This window comes from Echinops telfairi, unplaced genomic scaffold (assembly GCF_000313985.2).
Source record: "Echinops telfairi isolate 266 unplaced genomic scaffold, ASM31398v2 ScPeMD7_7420;HRSCAF=8458, whole genome shotgun sequence".
NCBI classification, from domain to species: Eukaryota; Metazoa; Chordata; class Mammalia; order Afrosoricida; family Tenrecidae; genus Echinops; species Echinops telfairi.
In genome coordinates this window covers 6243642-6262815 of record NW_022111320.1, presented here as the reverse complement: position 1 = coordinate 6262815, position 19174 = coordinate 6243642, and the positions used below count along the sequence as shown (strand labels likewise).

At 37.9% G+C, this 19174-nt stretch overlaps 1 protein-coding gene and 1 non-coding gene across 2 annotated transcripts in view; both read right to left on the bottom strand.

The window, feature by feature from the left end:
- SMC4 (structural maintenance of chromosomes 4) overlaps window positions 1-19174 on the bottom strand; it is a 39784-nt gene that overhangs the window by 6033 nt on the left and 14577 nt on the right. Inside the window, exons 9-16 of the mRNA XM_004704247.4 lie at window positions 17477-17710; window positions 16061-16246; window positions 13465-13626; window positions 9965-10190; window positions 9802-9881; window positions 8590-8742; window positions 7751-7877; window positions 3705-3894 (exon numbers count right to left, since the gene is read on the bottom strand). Of these exons, the coding sequence (XP_004704304.2) occupies window positions 3705-3894; window positions 7751-7877; window positions 8590-8742; window positions 9802-9881; window positions 9965-10190; window positions 13465-13626; window positions 16061-16246; window positions 17477-17710 (1358 nt within the window). The remainder of the gene's footprint in view (window positions 1-3704; window positions 3895-7750; window positions 7878-8589; window positions 8743-9801; window positions 9882-9964; window positions 10191-13464; window positions 13627-16060; window positions 16247-17476; window positions 17711-19174) is intronic.
- On the bottom strand, window positions 17163-17292 carry LOC115872144. The gene has a single exon (XR_004047682.1). It is a non-coding gene; the product is annotated as a small Cajal body-specific RNA 24 (non-coding RNA).

The following is a 19174-nucleotide window of genomic DNA, read 5'->3' as shown; positions in this document are numbered from 1 at the left end:
GCCAACAGATTTAATGTTACTGGGAGTAAAGCTCATCCTTAGAAGCATCATTTATGGTACACTTTCCTAAATCAAGTGTAATCAATAGATTGTCAGGCTTATGATGGAAATGAAGCATCATGTTGAAATCAACAGTATAAGTGCACAAAGAGCTAGAAATTATAATGAACGTAGGCCTCAAACTGTATGAATACAATATAATTTCTTTAATACTTAAAACTAAAACATAATCAGCAATGTCTTTGAAATCAACTGAGTCACCAAAAGTTTTGACCTTCAAACAACTTGCTGTTTAATTTATCCACTTAGAATTCCTCAAAATCTGATTCCTTTTTTTCATGAAAAGCATAACTTTCATCTGAATCACAACAGTAGACACCCGTGATTAAAAAAAATCATCCTCTTTCAGGGTCCCCTATTCAGGCCATTCGTTTGGGGCCCCTGTGTGTTCTGGTGGCTGTTTGTCCCCCTCACAAATGAACAGGATCCTTGGTTGCTGCTATTTCTTACCAGCTTGACAGTTTGAAGTCAGCGGTATGATAGGTGGTGGTTAGGTGCCAGAAGCCATATGTACAACAGAACAAAACTGCTGGCCAAGTGGCTACTATCCTTTGAATACACCACTGTTGCAGCCACTGTGTTAATCCATTCACTGAGGGTGTAGAACTTGCATTTAATTCTGGACATGATTGTAAAGGTTTTTAGGATTTGTATTTATAAACTTAAGGTACAGCATATCTATTGTGCATTGTTTAGTCTGCTAATTAAAAGCCAAAGGTGAAAGACAACTTTGATTATGTCAATGTGGATTAACTTTGGATTCCTATTAATGAGTACTTCATGCCATTTATGCAACACATCTGCTGTACTTAGATTTCCAAATGATAGCTTGTGAGTTGTTGACAGGCTTCACTTAAGTTAAAGGTTCTACTGATTACTCAAAACTGATGACAATAACAGGCACAGAGCTACAATGGTTTTCCGTTAACCATGGACTAGGAAACAATGCATGCCTTATGGACTATGGCCTATACATGTATCGTATAGCGATGAGGGGGTCCTCAAACTGCGGGCCGTCAAGGACATTTATATGGCCTGCCGTGTGATTTTTTTCTTGAAAATAAGATATGTGCGGTGTGCATAAGAATTTGTCCATATTTTTTTAAAACTACAGTCTGGCCCTCCAACGGGTCTGAGGGACAGTGAACTGGCCCCCTGTTAAAAAAGTTTGAGGACCCCTGGTATAGATAGAATCAAAAGTAGTATCTTTCAATTACTAAATGAACCCACGATTCAATCCTGGAAATGTCTCAAGATGTATGCAGCACATGGATGGGTGTATTATGCTAGATGGCTTTCTAAATTTTGTCATTTCTGTGTGGTTATTTCATGGGTGTTACATGTATGTATCTATATAAATTTGGGGGGAGGGAAAAAGTATATTCCTTCAAACACCTAGTTCAAGAACTGCTTCTAAAACGGAAGATGGGTGGAGTGCAGGATTATTCCCTTAATAAAGTTACTTCTTTTGCTTATTTTAGGCATCATTTCTAAACATAAACTAAGCAAATGGCTTATTTTTCAAAAACTAATTAGCATATAATTCAATGGCTTGAATACATCAAAAATGCTGTGGAGCTCAGTATCTTAGAACAAGTCACTAGAATCCTTAACCAGCTAATGAATATTCATTTATTATATATTTAAAAGAAAACAAAATAGCAATAAGCAGCTATTTATATCTCAGCATTTTGTACATCCAAATACACTGCCATTGAGTTATTCTGACCCATAGCACCTCTACGGACAGAGCAGAACTGCTCCTTTCTGGGTTTTCCAGGCTGTAATTTTTATGTGTAAAAACATTTCATCTTTTTCCCACGGAGCAAGCTGATAATTTCAAAGTGATGATGTTGTGGCAGGCAACCAAATGCATACCCACACTATGATACATACCTCTATTTTAAAAGCACCTTAGTAAATAGTCTTAAAAAAGATTTATCACAACAAGATCTATGAAGGGTTAAAAATATAGTGGATGAAGTTGAACAATGGAACAGCTTAGGTAATTCATCACGGCACTTCATTTTGCTAAATGATCCCTCTTACCTCTTAATGGGTGAGTTATGTAACAAACAGATTAGAAACACCTTCCAAATGTGACCAACAGGAAAGAAAATGACAAATGTAAAGAAGTTGGTAAGGATGTCATTTTATTTGGATCCTTGACCAATACCCATGGGAATATCAGTATAGAAATGAAGAACATAAATGTTCATCTGTGGAAGACAGGATAAACTTTAGTACACTTACACGATACAATAGCTTAGGATCAGAAACGACTGGATTCAACACTATGCACTGCTAAAGAATGAGGAAACTGAAGCACCCCAAGAAATGGATGGATGTGAAAAACATGCTAAATGAAGTTAGACAAGTGCAAGGGGTCAAATATTGTATGACACAAACAACTAATAAAGACAAAGGTTTTAATACCAAAAGACACATGCTTTGTTGGTTACCAGGGATGGGAGGGAAGGTGAATCACTAGGGTAGAGAGTAGTGAGTCAGGTATTGATTTGTGTGAAAGGGAGGAGAGTATTCAAGAAAAATCAAGGACAGGGCATGACAAGCTATTGGGAGTATGGAGGGAGAATAACACATTCCTTTGGTTAATCTGCTGCTCAAGACCTCTCTAAAGAGCAACGATGTCATTTTAAGGACTAAGGTGTGCCTGACTCAAGCCATGGTATTTTTCATTGCTTCATATGTACGTGTTAAGCTAGACAATGAATAAGACAAAAGAACTGAAGCACCTGAAATTATTGTGGTGGTAAAGAGTACTGAATTGACTGAACAAATGTGTCATCAGAAAGTACAGCCTGACTACTCCTCAGAAGTTCAAATCATTGAGACTTCAACGAATGTTTTCTGGGAATGTTGTAAGGAAGGATTAATTCCTTGGGAACTGTATTACGTCTTGTAGAGGGCTAGAAAAAAAAAAGACAGGCGATGGATTGACACAGTGGCTGTTAACAATGGGATCAAACAGTACAACGGGGAGAATGGCAACAGGACCAGACACCGTTTTCTTCTGTTGTGCACTGTTGCTAATTAGGAAGATTCAAAAGCACCTAACAATAACTCAACTCTTTCTACAACTCAGGCCTCGGTAGCAGGTTTAAAAAAACTGGTCATGTGATGTTTATTCTAGGTGTACCCTAGAGAATGCCCTATCTCTTGTTTTCTCCTGCACTTTTTGAAGTCCTCTTATATATCCTTCTATTAGTAACTATCCATCCCTATTCCCTATTTCATGTGGCAAAGATGACACACACAACCTCTTTAAAGTGTTTAAAAGCAAGACTGTGACTTTGAGGGCATCCTGACCTAAACCACGGTGTAGTATTTTCAATAGCCTCATATGCATGTGAATGGTGGCTAATGAATGAAACTTCATCTCCTGTACTTTGAACAAGTGATCAAGCAAGATGAACTTGTGGAAAAGGATATCATGCTTGGGAGATGAAAGGATCAGCAAAAAAGGAAGACCCATAAGTAGGTTAAGACTGACACAGAACTAGGTGGTCTTCTGCTCTGTTGAATGTAAGGTTGCTGTGAATCTGAACCAATTCCACGGCACCTAGCAAGAACATGCTAATGTGGAAATGGAGAAAAGCAAGGAGCGTAATAAGCACACATACCTGTCTGCAGTTTTGATGGCTACTTGGGCTTTAGTAATAGCAGAAGCACATTCATCCAATTGCTTATTTATTTGATGAAGTTTGTCTTGTTGGGCTTTGAGTTTATGGTTATTAATTTCTACGATGGTATCATGTAACCTTTTAACCTCAGCTTCAACTTTACCTGCTCTCTCAGCCACACTATCGTATTCTGAAATTAAAACAGAAGAACTAAAGTCATACTTTTTTTTTTTTAAAGTCATACTTTTTAGGCTAGAAGTGAACATCACTTATATGTAAATTTTAGTTAACGTGTAACTGACGCAAGGTATACAAATTCTAGACATTTTGGGGGTTGTGGGGGAGTGCCTTAAAAAAGAAGTCTAACAAGACTAACCCGAGGCATTATAGCAGTATCGTAAGGTTTCAAACCTTTGATTTAGCTATGAACCTATCCACATTTATTTTTTTAAAAATCCATTAAAAAAATCCATTTATTTTAATAAATTTTATTAGGGCTCTTACAGCTCTTATCACAATCCATCCACCTATCCATGTCAAGTATGTTTATACATGTTGCCATCATTTTCTACTTGAGCCCTTGATATCAGCTCGTTTCCTCCCTTCTCCCATCTTGATAATTTATAAAACTCTCCCCACCCCTCAAATCTTTCATTGACCGCTGTCTCCCTTCACCCACTTTTCTGTTTTCCATGCCCCCAGGGAGGGGTATATGTAAATCCTTGTGATCAGTTCCCCTAACCCTCCTGTTATCTCTATTCTCATTACTGGTCCGAAGGGCTCCATTTTATTTCTTAATGCCTTCATACCCTTAGTTTCTTTAAAAGATCTTTCTAACTTTTTCTTAGGACAGTTTTTTTATTTTCATGCTGATTTTTATCAATTTGCTCTTACTGAAAATTCAGTTTTCAAGGTAGTGGGGATATCTGATGAACTGGTACTTCTTTCTTAAAAAAACAGGATTCAGAATAATTTCGTAATAAAGGTTATCACTGAAAAGTGCCAACAAGAGTATCTACATGTTGTCACCTACTGAATACCATAGGCAACAACTGACTCATTAGTATCTAGTAGATACATCCTTCCAGAAGAAACCTTCCTGGTGGTATGAGCTATGTGTTGGGCTGCTAACCGTAAAGCTAGCAGTTCCAACCCAAGAGCCCCTCTGCAGAAAGATGAGACTCGGTGCTTATAAAAGCACCTAGGCTTATAAAAGCCTAACCCAAAGAGAGACCTACCCTTGACATACAGGGTCACTGGATGGAAGTCAAAGGTTAGGCTACACAGTTCCTGTGTGCCAGCAAAACTATGAGGACTAGGGAATGGTTAGAAGCCAACCAAAAGGTGCATTTGAAATCACCAGCCACTCCCTGGTAGAAAGAGACATGGCGGTCTCTTTTCATGAAGATCTATAGACTTAAAGAGACCTTATGGAACAGTTGCACTTTCTCATACAGGGTTAAGATGAGTTAGAAACAACTTGAGAATGTTTTGTTTGGGGCACGATCAGGTATGTAGTTGAAAGGGCTCTAATTCAAAATCTATCCCCACCAAAAGGGATTCTTTAGAGCAGAGGTTCTCAACCTTCCTAATGCCGCGACCATTTAATGCAGTTCCTCATGGTGTGGTGACCACCCCCCACCACCATAAAATTATTTCTGCTGCCACTTCCTAACTGTAATTTTGTATTTTGAAACGGGTGACCCCTGTGGAAGGGTCATTCGACCCCCAAAGAGGTTGTCACCCACAGGTTGAGAACCACACACTGCTTTAGAGCCTTTCTCTCCTTGTTTTCAAGTACAAGCATCTTTGTAACTACCTTTAGGAACATGTCTGCTGGAAAACTGGCACATCGCAGTTTGAAACCACCTAGAGGTTCCTTGGAAGAACAGCCCGGCAATGTATTTCCATAGATTATAAATTACTGATAATCCTGAGGCGCAGTTTTATTGCGACACACACGGGGCTGCCATGAGTCAAAACAATTTAGTGGCAAGTGGCTTACTTTCTGCTTTTGCAGTGGTTAAGCCACTCATGACAGGGGCTACAGGGTTCTCAACAAAATCAAGTCTCTTTCCAAGCCAAGAATTTCTGTAATTTATGTGAAATAGTCTTGCCACAAACAACATCTCTACTTTTTTTAGTCTTTCCACTGGCTATTAATCATCATCGAAGCAAAAAACATCATGGGTGTGTGTGGGTATGGGAGTGTATGAATAAATTGTGCCTGCACCAACAAAATATGCAAAAAGAGTTGCAGGGGTCAAATCTCAAGTTAGCAATGCCATTTATCTATCCATCACTTTTCAACAGCTATTTCACTCAGAAATGGCTTAGTAAAGCCCCATTGAACTCCAGTTATGCTGGCCTCCTTGAATCCTACACCTCATAGCCTTTGCACATACTCCCGACATTCTTGTAATGTTCTTTGCCTATATAGCCACATAATTAAGCAGCATGCAATGCTTTCCCATGGGTCTCTACTCAAATGTCCCCATATCAGAAGCCTGTTTGATCAATCTGAACACCTCTAACAACTCCCTTGCCCCTGGTTCCCAGTTTGGTAACCCCAGTACCACTTGACTCCAATTTCTGTAACTTCCCTCCCCCAAATCTGAGTGGTGTGAAAAGAGGTATTCTTTCCTTCACTGATGGATTACTGTACATACTCGAGTATCACCCGAATCCCACCCCCACCCCCCAACTTTAAACTAGGTGCCTAAGCTGATGTTCGGGTTGGCTTATACTCAGGTAGGTAAAAGCACCTAAAACAGAGTCCGAGGGAGAAAAAACCCCAAGGAAATAACCACCACTGTTGATTTATTGTGTTATAAAGCAAAACTATTCCACTGGGTTTTCTGTGCTCTAATCATGATGGAATGCCGGGCCTTCCTTTTCTGGTACCACTGTGTGGGATCAAACTACCAAGCTTTAGGGCAATGGTACAATGCAAATGTTATACTATCAGGAGGGAGAGAAGGCCTCAATGTGTTGAAAAAGACAAGAAGAAACACACCAAATTTTCAAAAGAAAATGCAAAAAACAAGAGGTGCCCTCCCTTGAATTTTTTAATGAGTACAAATTCTTAATTGATGTGCACAGTAGACTGATGGAACATTGGCCTGCCCAAATCTTTTTAACCTTTCTCTTTGAGAAGGCACCTGGTGGCCTAGTGGCATACAGGTTGGGTGTTAACTATACGGTCAGCTGTTTGAGGCCACCAGCCACTGCACTTCCAGAGAAAGGTAAGGGCATTTTGTTTCCGCAAAGATTTGCAGCCTCAAAAAGAAAAAAAAAAAACCCACAGGGGCAGTTGCTAAGACATATTGGTCTCTGGGAGTTAAAACCAACATGATGGCAGTTTGGTTTTTTTATAAGGGTGCTTCACTGAAATTCACTCAATGGTAGTGGATTTGGGGGGCATTTGGATAATTGCTCCAATTCTATTTCTTTAATCCTCAATTTTTTTGATCTATAAAGTATAGGTTAGGGCCATCATATCTAAACTATGGAGTGGGTAACACAGGCCAAGAAATTATTCTGTCTCGGTACCACCTCAGGTAAATGTTCCATGCCTTCAGTCTCCCATTCCATCAAATTAGTATAAATATATATTTTTTATCATTTTATTGGGGCTCTTACCACAATCCATTGTGTTAAGCACATTTGTACATATATTGCCATCATAATTTTCAACACATTTTCTACTTGACTTGTGCCCTTGGTATCAGCTACTCATTTTTTCCCTCCCTCCCCCACGAACCCTTGATGATTTATAAATTATTACTTTCATCATGTCTTACACCGACTGCTGTCTCCCCTCACCCACTTTGTTGTCCATTCCCCTGGGAGGGGGGTTATATGTCACAAATTAGTATTTTAACAATATCAGTTTTTGAAAATAATAAAGGTAAAACTTCTACTTTCACTCCGACAGTATATTTAGAGGGATTTGTTTTGCAACCTGCCATCTTAACTATTTCAAAGTTCACTAGCCTGTTTTCTGAGGCATTCTCAAAAAAAAAAAAATATTATTTTAAACATACCGGTTTTGAAAACACTAACATTTTCCTCTAGCAATTTCTGCTTCTTTTTGTCAGGGGCTGTAGCAAGTACATTGGCTTCAAGTTCCTTAACTTGCACATTCAAATACTCTTCTTGCTCTGATAAGCGCTATAGAAAGTTTTCAGAAGGGCATATAATGTGAACAACGAATGTAATAAAAAAGAGCCAGTTATCTCATGAAACAAAAAATAAGCACACTCTACAGACAGGATAAAACACCATGTTTTCAGTGCACCGAAGAAGGAATCTTCAGAGTTAAGACTCCCGAGTATTTGAAAACTTGGGAGAAATAATTATTTGCACATGCTATTGAGTAAAGGACTATTGACTGCAACAAGACACCTTGAATTTTTACACCTGAGTGGCATGTATGATTAGAAATTTTTAAAACAAACAGAAAAGGATCCTGAGGAAAGATTTGGATAAAAACTTATAACCACATACCCAGAGAAATTTTAACACAGCATATAAAAACATTAATTAAATCGTGGTACAAAAAAAATGCTCTGACCTGAAAACAGCAGATATATGTCTGCAAGAAAATTTCTGAAGTGAAGAAAAGTTTATGTATACATGGGGTTGCCATGAGCTGGAATTGACCAATGGCAACTGGTTAGGTTGTTAGTAACTGAGGGAAAACATGTCTGTCTGTGTGTGAATGGAAAGTAGTAACAGCTGTGGCTGGACTAGTACTCTGGAAAAAAAAAATCATGACGAAACATACCCTATTCCTCTTTAAAAACTGAACTAACAAAATGGTTATGCCAAAACTGCGGTGATTTCCAAGTTCCATCAGCTAATATCAATGAAAAAAGAATACCTGGATGCTTGCAGTGAACTTTTCTAATGTATTCTTCATTTCTCGTTCACTTTGCCGTAATTTAATTACTGCTTCTTCAAGTTGTACTTTCTGCTCCTGGACTTGCGTTGCTTTCTGAGAGTCTCTTTGTAACTGTGATTCCATTTTACTTACCTAAAAGAATTATATCAGTGAACTAAATTTCCCCCCAAAGTAATTTCTGATTAACAGCCATGTCAATTTACAAAGTTACAAAGTTAAAATCTGAAATACTTACACCTCAAGGGCATAAATACATTTCAAAGTACAAGAGGGGTGGGAATAAAGGCACAAGTCTTAACCCTGGGAAAGGTTAGGCACTCAAGTAACCTAACGTGTTTTCAAGTTGAGGAACAAGCATATACAGGGTTCTGAGGATAAAAACGGACACAGAATTTTTCCCTAAACATTTTATTCCTAGAGAAAATGTAAACTAAATACACAGCCTTTGAAAAAGAATTTGGAAACATGAACCAGAAGCCTTTGCTATCATACCTTAGAGCAGCAGTTCTTAACCTGTGGGTCAGGACCCCTTTGGGGATGGTGGGGGTCGAACGACCCTTTCACAGGCGTCCCGATTCATAACAGTAACAAAATTACAGTTATGAAGTAGCAACGCAAATAATTTTATGATTGGGGGTGGGGTGGAGTGTCACCACAACATGAGGAACTGTATTAAAGGGTCGCAGCATTAGGAAGGTTGAGAAACACTGCCTAAAAGGATTACTCTGAAATCGAACAAAAGCATTATGTAATTCAACAATTATGGGGGGAAAAAATAAAAAAGCCAAGTGGAAAAATGGCTCAGTACATTATAATATATCCACATTAAATGTACTAATTGAGTAATATATATTGAGTACATACTTTTTAAAGCAGAATTTCCCAGCACATTTTAAATGCAGTTTTTGTGGTAAAATTAGGTGCCTCGGCTGATATTCGGGTCGGATGATACTCGATATATATATAGCATATATTTTCTTAGATTGTGAATGCATATTAAAGGTTTTAGATATAGGGAAAAGACAACAAAAAACTCACAGCTTATGTATCAGTCATTTAGAGAAAAATGTTGATCTAATTTAGAGTTCTTGTATACTTAATGTGAGTGAATTCAATAGACAAAAACCAAGAAAAACAAAGCAACCCCTGCCCCGCCCCAATATGGCTGTAACTTTATATATATATACTAACCTCTTCTTCAGAGATTTCAACCATAACTGAAGAACCCATTCTTCCTTTCATTACTTTGCTTCCACCACCAGTCATCGTACCTGGGCAAAGGGGAGAGAAATGAGCCTTAGGTTTTTTTTACCCCACATTAAAAACCCTACCACAAGCAAACCTCCTCTTTTACCTGACTGTTCTATGATTTGTCCCTGTAAAGTTACCACTCTCCACCTTCGATCTTTTTGGTAAGCTACTCTTGTGGCTTGATCCAAGTTGTCAGCTACTAAGGTATCCCGTAAAGCAAAGTAAAAAGCTTGACGGATCTTCTCATCTTTTACCTTTACTAAATCAAATAACCGAGGAGTGTTTTCAGGAGTTTGAATTTTGGTCATTTTTTTCGCCCAGACCGCCATCTAAAAGAAAGAAAGAAAAAAAACCCCAAGCATAACATTTCTTCCAGGTGTTTTCATAATAAACATGTAAATTATAAGAAGCAGAGCACAAGGTTTTGAGTATCTACACAAATGAGTACAATTATTTTACTGTATTTTTAAAAATTTAACTATTAGTACAATTATTTTACTGTATTTTAAAAAAACAACTATTTAGAAATAAGATTGTATAATATAGAAAATTGCTAAGAACCCACAAACCATAAAAATAAGCAAGTTTATCAAGGTAATGAGACAGAATAAACAAATCTGTATTTTTCTACATTACAATTAATCTAAAAATGAATTCCACTTAGAACATTGTTGTAAGAGCCTCAGCCAATGAATTAACAAACTGACCTTAAAATTTACGTGGATCAGAATAGGAATCAAGAATACTCCAAACCATCTTGAAAGATAAAATTAGGACAAACACACCGCAAAGGCACTGAATTATGTGACTCTTACAGCCAAAACTTCTAATTGTCACCAAATGACCTTTCCCTACATAGGCCTGGGTAATAAGATGGGGGAAGATACTGTTGGGATCTATCGATGAATAATTATGAACTAGATTCGCTGGAGCGCCAGTCTGCTAGGTATGAAAATGAACCCAGAGAAGCAGGAGAGGTGATCTATACAAGCACGAATCTGGAGTGGAGCACATCCTTTGGATCCCGAGATGCAGTAAACCTTCAAGATCCAAGAGATAGCTATACCATAGGAGCAACAGTAGAACCAGGAGGCAGAGCACGACACAAGTGGTGGACTTCCTTCGTACTCCATGAAGCAAGTAAATCTGAATGCTTTGGGGCAAGGACCTGGCTTGTGGAATGGGATTCCTCAACTCAGCAAACTGAGCTTGAGCTGAATTTCAGCTGAGGCGTACAGTGTATGCTCCTCTGGCATTCACTAGAAGGCCTCAAAAGAACTTTGTGACATGTACTGACTTTTATCGAGTATTTTCCATTTGCATAATTTCCTTAATAACTCCTGTAATCATTAATGTCTGTGCGTTCCATAAATCCACTGCAATGAAGCCATGGTGGTGCAGTGGTTATGAATTGGGTTGCTAAACGCAAGGCCAGATGTTCAAAACCAACTGGTCCTCAGGAAAGATGGAGACTTCCACTCCTGTATTAAGACTCAAATTCATAGGAGCAGTTCTACCCTGCCGTCTAGGGTTCACTGAGTCAGCATCAACTCAATGGCAGTATCTAAAAAGAAGCCTGTATCTAGAGCAGTGGTTCTTAACCTTCCTCATGCCGACACCCTTTAATACAGTTCCCCATGTGGTGGTGACCCCCCACCACAGAATTATTTTCATTGCTACTTCATAACTGTAATTTTGCTACTGTTACGGATAGGGCAACCTCTGAGAAAGGGTTGTTCAACCTCCACAAGGGTCACAACCCACCGATTGAGAACCGTTGATCTAGAATAAAATCAAGTAACTCAATGGTAATGGATTTCTGAGGGGATTATTTCTGTAAAGAGAAACAAATGGGCAAAACTACACAAAAAAGATACTGAATCCATTTGGGGAGGGGCGGGAGTAAACCAGGAAGAAATACTACTTCATATCCATTAAGATAGTATGGCAGGTACATCTGATGCCAACATGAACATATGTGGAAATGTCAGAAGGGGGTCCAACCAATCAGTTTTATGATTCCTCGGATAGGTAGGTGGTCTTTTAATAAGATGCAATGAGAACTTCTTTCTCAGGCCCTTTGTCTTCCTCCTAGCTGAAGTCTAAGTCTGCCTCCAGGGAAGGCCCCATGGAGGCTGTTTACTGACCCCAGGAGCCAACCCTGCGTTACAACCTGCATCTATGAGTCTGAAGAGGGTTTCAGCTAGCATCAGACACATGAACTTGAGTTGGACTGATTCAGACTTGTTACTATAAAGTTCTTTCTTATACATATGTCACTGGTTTTGTTTCTCGATATAACCCAGACCAATGCAGATGGCTACTATATACAAGCACAGAAGAGTAAGATGTCAAGAAAACGGGAATACTCATAGATTGCTGGTGGGAATGTAGAGCTAGAGTTGGGTCCATTCTGACGCATAGCAACCTTACGCACAAATCACCACCTTACCATCCTCACAACTGTGCTTATGTTTGAGCCCACTGTGGTAGCCATATTGTCAACCAGAACCATGACTAGCAATTCCACTTGTCTCTCCACACTCAATGAAAATAAATACACGTTTACCAAAACCTGCATAGGCATGCTCATAACATCACAGCCAAATGTATATATTGAGTGTTTCCACCCTTAAAAAGGAGTGAATACACAATGGACAAAACTTCAAATCACACTAAATACAAGAACCCATAAACAAAAGGTAGAATGCTTAGTGGTTGCGTTACCCGGAAAATTCTAAAATCTATGAATCAGACATGTTAAAATTAGAGAATTTCATGGTGTGAATTTTGAGTCAGTCTCCCAAAAAATCAAAGAGAAAGGCTAAAGAACTGTTGCCTTTGAATTAGGGTGCTGGTGCAAAATATTAAACCAAAAACCAAACCAAACTCAATGCCAGTCGATTCTGACTCATCGTGGACAGACCTAAGGAGAGATGGTGGAACTGCCCCATGGGTTTCTGAGACTGTAACGATAAGAGTAGAATACCGCATCTTTCTGCAAAAAAGCAGCTGATAATACTGTGGTTAGTAGCCCAACGTGGAAACACCGTTACCAGGGCACCCTGAAAGATACCAGTAAAATGAAATACTGTGGACAAAAGAACAAACAAATCTGTCTTGAAAGAATAATCACAATGCTCCATAGAAATAGTACTCTGTTTCATTTATTTTGGACATGTTATCAGGAGGGGCCAGCCACTCTTGGTAAAGGGTCAGTAGAAAAGTTGAAAACCCTCAAGGAGATGGAGTGACATAGTGGTTGCAATAAGCTCAAACACAGCAAAGACTGTGAAGATAGTGTAGATGTAAGCAGCATTTCAATTTATTATACATGGGGCTGTGACTTGTCAAACAGATTCGAATGTCAACAAGAAAATCTTATCAGAAGTTGATGAAATAAAATTTGTAAATCATCAGCTACTAACATTTGAATGTATGCTGCTTTAGAAGCACCTAATTTGTTTTGCAACTGTGTAAACGGAAATTAAACTAATCTTCAACCTTTACCAAGTGCTCACTGAGTAAATGAACAGGTAAGATTCTACGGGAGACACTGCCATTTGAAAATTAAATTATAGGCAGCTTACCAAAAACACTTACCTTATCCAAACCTATAAAAGTTGCAACTCCAATATTCTGTCTCTTAAGGAAGTTTACACATTCTTGAGCTGTGTCAATAGAATCAACAACAATGTAGTCTAATGCATGACAACAAGATGAAACAGCAACATCGTATTTTTCATCAATGGCTCCTAGGTCACCCTAATAATTAAGAGGGAGGAATAAATCAAGTTGCAGTTATCAAGAAATTAAGAAATAAGGATAATTTCTGTACTAATCATATAGAATCTATGAAAACATGTAAGATGAAGATCTGAAACCTAAAAGGGCTGTACACAAACCTCCAACCACACTCAAGCTCACTGACATGAAGATTGCTATTCAGAAACCCTGTATTGTTTCTAAGGCTGAAAGTCTTTCAAAAGAGCACACAGCCTCATCTTTCTTTCCCAAAATAGGGTTTTGAACAGCTGGCCTTGAGGTTAGCAATTCAATTCTTAACTAACAGAATCATCAGGACATTGATTTATTGAAAGATAAGTTTATTAAGTCTTGATTAGCTAGCTTACCAATTTATTACTCAGCAGCATTCACTTAACCCTGCTGCCACAATGGTTTATGGGTGGGGCTGCTAACTGCTGAGAGCAGTTCAAACTCAACAGCCACTCCAAGAGACTAAGATGAAGCTTTCTGCTCCTGTAAAGATATACACCCTCGGAAATCAGAAACCCATGGAGGTAGTCCTACTGTGTCCGATAGTTGTTATGAATTGGAGCAGAATCAGTAACAGTAAGTGAAACATTCCCAGAATGGATTTCTTTGAGAGGAAGTGAATAGGACCAACTATGTAATCTTCAAGAAAATAAGGCCTAATTCACATCATGGGTTCAGGTATTATTCATTTACCCTACTAGATCTATGAGGAGTACACCAACCACTCGCCCCCCCACAAAAAAACAAACAAACAAAAACCCTAGCCCAGCAGAGCCTTTATAGTATATATTTTTTCCGCTAGGTGAGCATTAAGCAACTCACTCTGAGTTAATGCACCTGGTGGTGTTGCCTAGGCAGGTTCTCTCTGGTCAGTGAATTTTTTCGTGATAGTAGTTTTGCTCAAACCTTTTTTTGTGATGGTTGACTTAAGAGAATAGTATGCGGCTGTGAAATTTTGTTTCCTGCTTAGGAAAGATGCTGCAGAAACTGTTGTGATATTGAACACAGCTTAAAAAGGCAGCACTATGAGAAAAACTCAACCGTATAACTGTTTTACTTGTTTCAAAAAGGTGAAATGTCGACTGATGACAAACCTTGTTCTGGACTCCCGTTAACTTCCCAAATGGACAAATATCGACTTGTAGTGCATTTGGAGTTCGTTCCACCAGGTCAGACTGTTAATCAAGTTTTCTATTTAGAAGTTCTGAAAAGGTTGCATAATAGTGTGACAAAAAAGGCCTGAGTTGTCACAGACAGGGGACTGATTTGGCCACCATGACCAGCCGGCTTAAGCAGTCATATCTCAGTGAACCAGGTTTTTGCAAAACAAAAAACAAAAACAGCATGCCTCTCTTGCCCCATGCACCTTCCTCACCTGACCATGTTTCTGCGAATTCAGAGGGGACATAAAAGGACAGCAATTTGATGACTTAGAAGAGGTGAAGAAAAAAACCGAGGGAGGTGTGGACAGCCACTTAAAGAGATGAATTTGAAAAATGCTTCCAAGAATGGAATTGTAGCTTTGACAAATGTATTAAGTGTAATGAAGAGTGCTTTGAAGGTAATAAGGTTGTTTTGTTAAAACATTTAAATACCTAGCTTTGAAAAAAAATCCAGTGTTTTGGGATAACCCCTCATATTCTATCCTTTCCTGGCCTCTTTAGTAAGCTCTTAAGGACTCTATCAAAGTTCTCAAACTTTAGCCAATGTGAGGCATTCACTGACTCAAGGATTATTGATAAGGTAAATAACTTTCTGGGTTTCCTCTGGCCACAAGCATATATAATCAGTCATAGCTACTTGAGGTTTAGAAGCTGTAATGCAAAGATCTCCTAACTGCTAGTCTGTATGGCACTCAGCTGAGTGCAGTACATAGCAACCCTACAAGACAGAGTAGAACAACCAAAAAGGTTTCCACTGTAGCAAATCTTTTCGGAAACCTATTGTATCTTTCTCCTGTGGAGTAGAGGGTTCCAACAGCTGCTCAGATGCTCTCAACACCATATCAGCAGGCCTCACTAATTGCTAGTCTAAGGCTTCTACCACATATCATGCTGATTTCTTTATAAATTCTCATTACCCGTCTCTAATAATGGTACAAACCCAAAATAATTTACCAAGTAATAAAAACAAATGAAAAGAGCTTGCTATTTAAATGTATTTATCATTACAAATTCTTTTAGTCACATATATTTAGGATTAGTGTAATCATCCCAAACTAAAAAGAACAATTTACTCTAATGTGAGAGAATACCACAAAAATTTATCATTTATGGGTATTTTAAAGATGAAGATGTTGTTTTCAAATTAGTGTTCACAACTATAAACAGAAATAAATGTAACTTCTTTATGGCAAATAAGAAAATTTAAGATGATTTTCTTAGAGAAAAAAAGTAAAATGTTGCTGAACAAATCTACTCACCAATCTACCATAGATTCCTGGAATTCTGCCAGACTTTTTTTCTTGAATTATTGCATCAAGGACTTTCCCCCTACTTCGATTTGATGCTAAGGAACTCTTTGCTTCTTCAACTTTTTGGAAAAGCTCACGAACTAAACTTTTAAAGCTTATTTCTTCTTGCGTCATTTTCTGAAGTTCTTTTTCTTTCTAGAGGTAAAAGGTAAGCAGTCCTGGAAGCATTAGGTCTTTAGAACCAGGCTATAGAAATTACAATTTGGCACCTTATAAACGTGCAGAAGCATTGGCCACTGAACTTCTGCTTTAATTCCAAACATACATAGGTTATGGCATCCAGATACGAGTGTGGAGAGCTATGGTATGTTTGGCTCATTTAACAAAAGGGAAAAACCGCAGAACCCCCAAACACCTGCCAACATATGATTGTGAAAATAACAAAATATTTCAGAAGTCCAAGTGACAAAAATGTCAGGCCACAAACGTGAGGTGGGGAATAGCATATAAGGCCACACAAATACAAATTTAATTTAAAAAATACAAATTTAATTTTAATTTCTAAACTAGCAGCAACTGTTTTTATTAGCTGCAATTTCTTGGTTCCTACTAGATCAAGTAATCCAAAAGTTAACTAATCCCCATGGAAGGCAAAAGGATTTATTGGATGTAATTTGTTTACATTCAAATTCTACATGTGACATTCTCCTTGATTAATAGTATGCATTTATCAAAATGACTTTTAATCTCAGAATTTCTCTCTGAACAGCATTCTTTCACCACTTTAGCTTGCATGAAAGGGGTTTGCAAGATTATGGGAGAGTCTATTAAAACTCCTTGGTGGAAACAGAAGCTAGCTAGCTATCTTGATAACATTTTGGAATTCCAATAGAGAAAAAAAAAAATTCAACATTTTAAAACAAAAAATAGAAACCAACATATGTAAACACATTTGCACATATCCTTTTCATTTGCCCTTTCGTGGATTGATTTAAAACTTATGTGCGTATTCATACAATTTGTGAAAAACAAAACTACACTATTTTCATTTTTCTTCTTCTCGTAAGGTGGGGGTTATAGCCACTTTATTCTGAGTTTAATCTTTTTTGGTGTGTGTCAGTAGTGGAACGATCCACCCATTTTACTTGCAAAGGGTGAACAGAAAGCTACTATATTTCTCTAGGACATTTATAAAGAGTTGTCTTCACCTTGAGAAGAAACGGAATAAAAATAAATGTCCACTTCTGAGTTTCATCTTTAGGCCAAGGCTGTTTGCCCTTAGCAAGGATGTTGTGACCAGGGGCATTTTCTTTCCTGTCCCCTCAGTACACTATTTTCTAACATTTTTTCTATAAGCCTTTTTTGGGAAAGCCTCTATATCACATGGGGTTGATTAACAAGTTCCAATGACACGTAAACATTTACCTCCTTTAATTCATGTTCAGTTTGCGGTAGTTTTGCCTCTATGTCTCCAATTGCAGCTTTCCTTTCTTTGAGAGTCTCAGAAGCAGCAATTAGTGCTTCCTTGGCTTTACTCAGTTGAGACACTGCAGTATTATGACGGCTGAGATAGATGTCAAGTTCTGATTGGGCTACATCCATTTTTGAACGTGCTTCATTTACAGATTTACTGAAAGTCATAAGTTCTTTCTCTCGACTCTGTTAAAATGATAAATTTAATTAATCTCATGGATCTAAATAGCATACGTTAAGTATCCTTATAAATTCAAACGTGGAGCTAAAATTTAGGACCCTGGAGGCACAGTTGTTATGTGGTTGTTTTTGAATGGAAAAGCTGGCACTGTGAACCTTATACGCAGCTCCACCAGAGGTAGATGCATCAACCTTCTATAAGGGTTAGAGCCTTGAAAACCCTCTAGAATAGCTCTATTCCATTCCTTAAGGTTCATTATGAGTCGGAACTGGCTCAACATAATTAAAACAACCAAAAATGAAGGTTAAAACAAACATTCTATTACACTTCATAGTTTAAAAATATTTTTACATAGATTTTACATAATTCGACCTATGAAATAGATATTAGTACTTAGAGATTAAAACAAACAAAAAGTGGTTAATGGTACTGGAGAAAATAGGCAACTATATGCACATAAATTAATTTGAATCCTTGAAATTGGGTCAAGGGCTGGAATGTGAAAACCAAAGACATTAACATATAGGGATGTGGTCTTATGACTTAGTTTTAACTGAATGATGGACTATCAAATAACAAAAGCACAAGTGGTTAAAAATAGAGTAAATGGGATTTAATGAAATGAATTTTTTTGCTCATAAAATTTTTTAATAAAGAGCAACCCACAGATTGGGAAGAAATTTTCAGAAACCATATATCTGACAGAGATCTAAATGTCTACTATCCAATATACACATACTTTCATCATAAAAAGACAATCCAATATATGGGCAGAGGACTTGGTCACACATTTCAAAGAAGTTATCTGAATAACTACCAAGCACATGAAAAGATGCTCATCATTAAGTAGATTCTGACCTATAAGCACCCTGTAAGGGCAGAGCTCCATAGGATTTCTAAAGCTGTAATTTCAAAGGATAGAAGGTTGCACCTCTTTCTCCTGCTGAATGGCTGGAGGGCTTGAACTACTGGTCTTCAAGTTAGCAGGCCAATGCTTAATCCATTGTGTCACCAGGACACAAATAATAACCACAATGAGATATTACTTAAGCCTCATCAGAATAGTAATTACTAAAAGAAAATATAAGGTAAACAAAAATCAATAGCTTTTGATGTGGATATATATAAAACTGGAATTTCCCATCCGCTGTGAATAAGAATGTAAAGTGACACTCAAACTCATTACCATTAGGTTGATTCTTGTGTACAACAAACTTATAGGATAGCACAGAATTGCCCCCTGAATTTCCAAGGCCCTTAACTTTTTATGGGAGGCAATAGCCTCATCTTGTCTCCAGTGTGGCTGGTTTGGAACTGCTGACCTTGTAGTTAGCAGCTCAATACTCACTCTGCAGTCAGAGGCAAAATCACTGAAAAAGTTTCAGTTTCTCAACAAGTCAAACACAGAAGTATCATGAGCCAGAAAAGCTAGTCCTAAGTAAATAACTACAAGTCAAAATAGGACCATA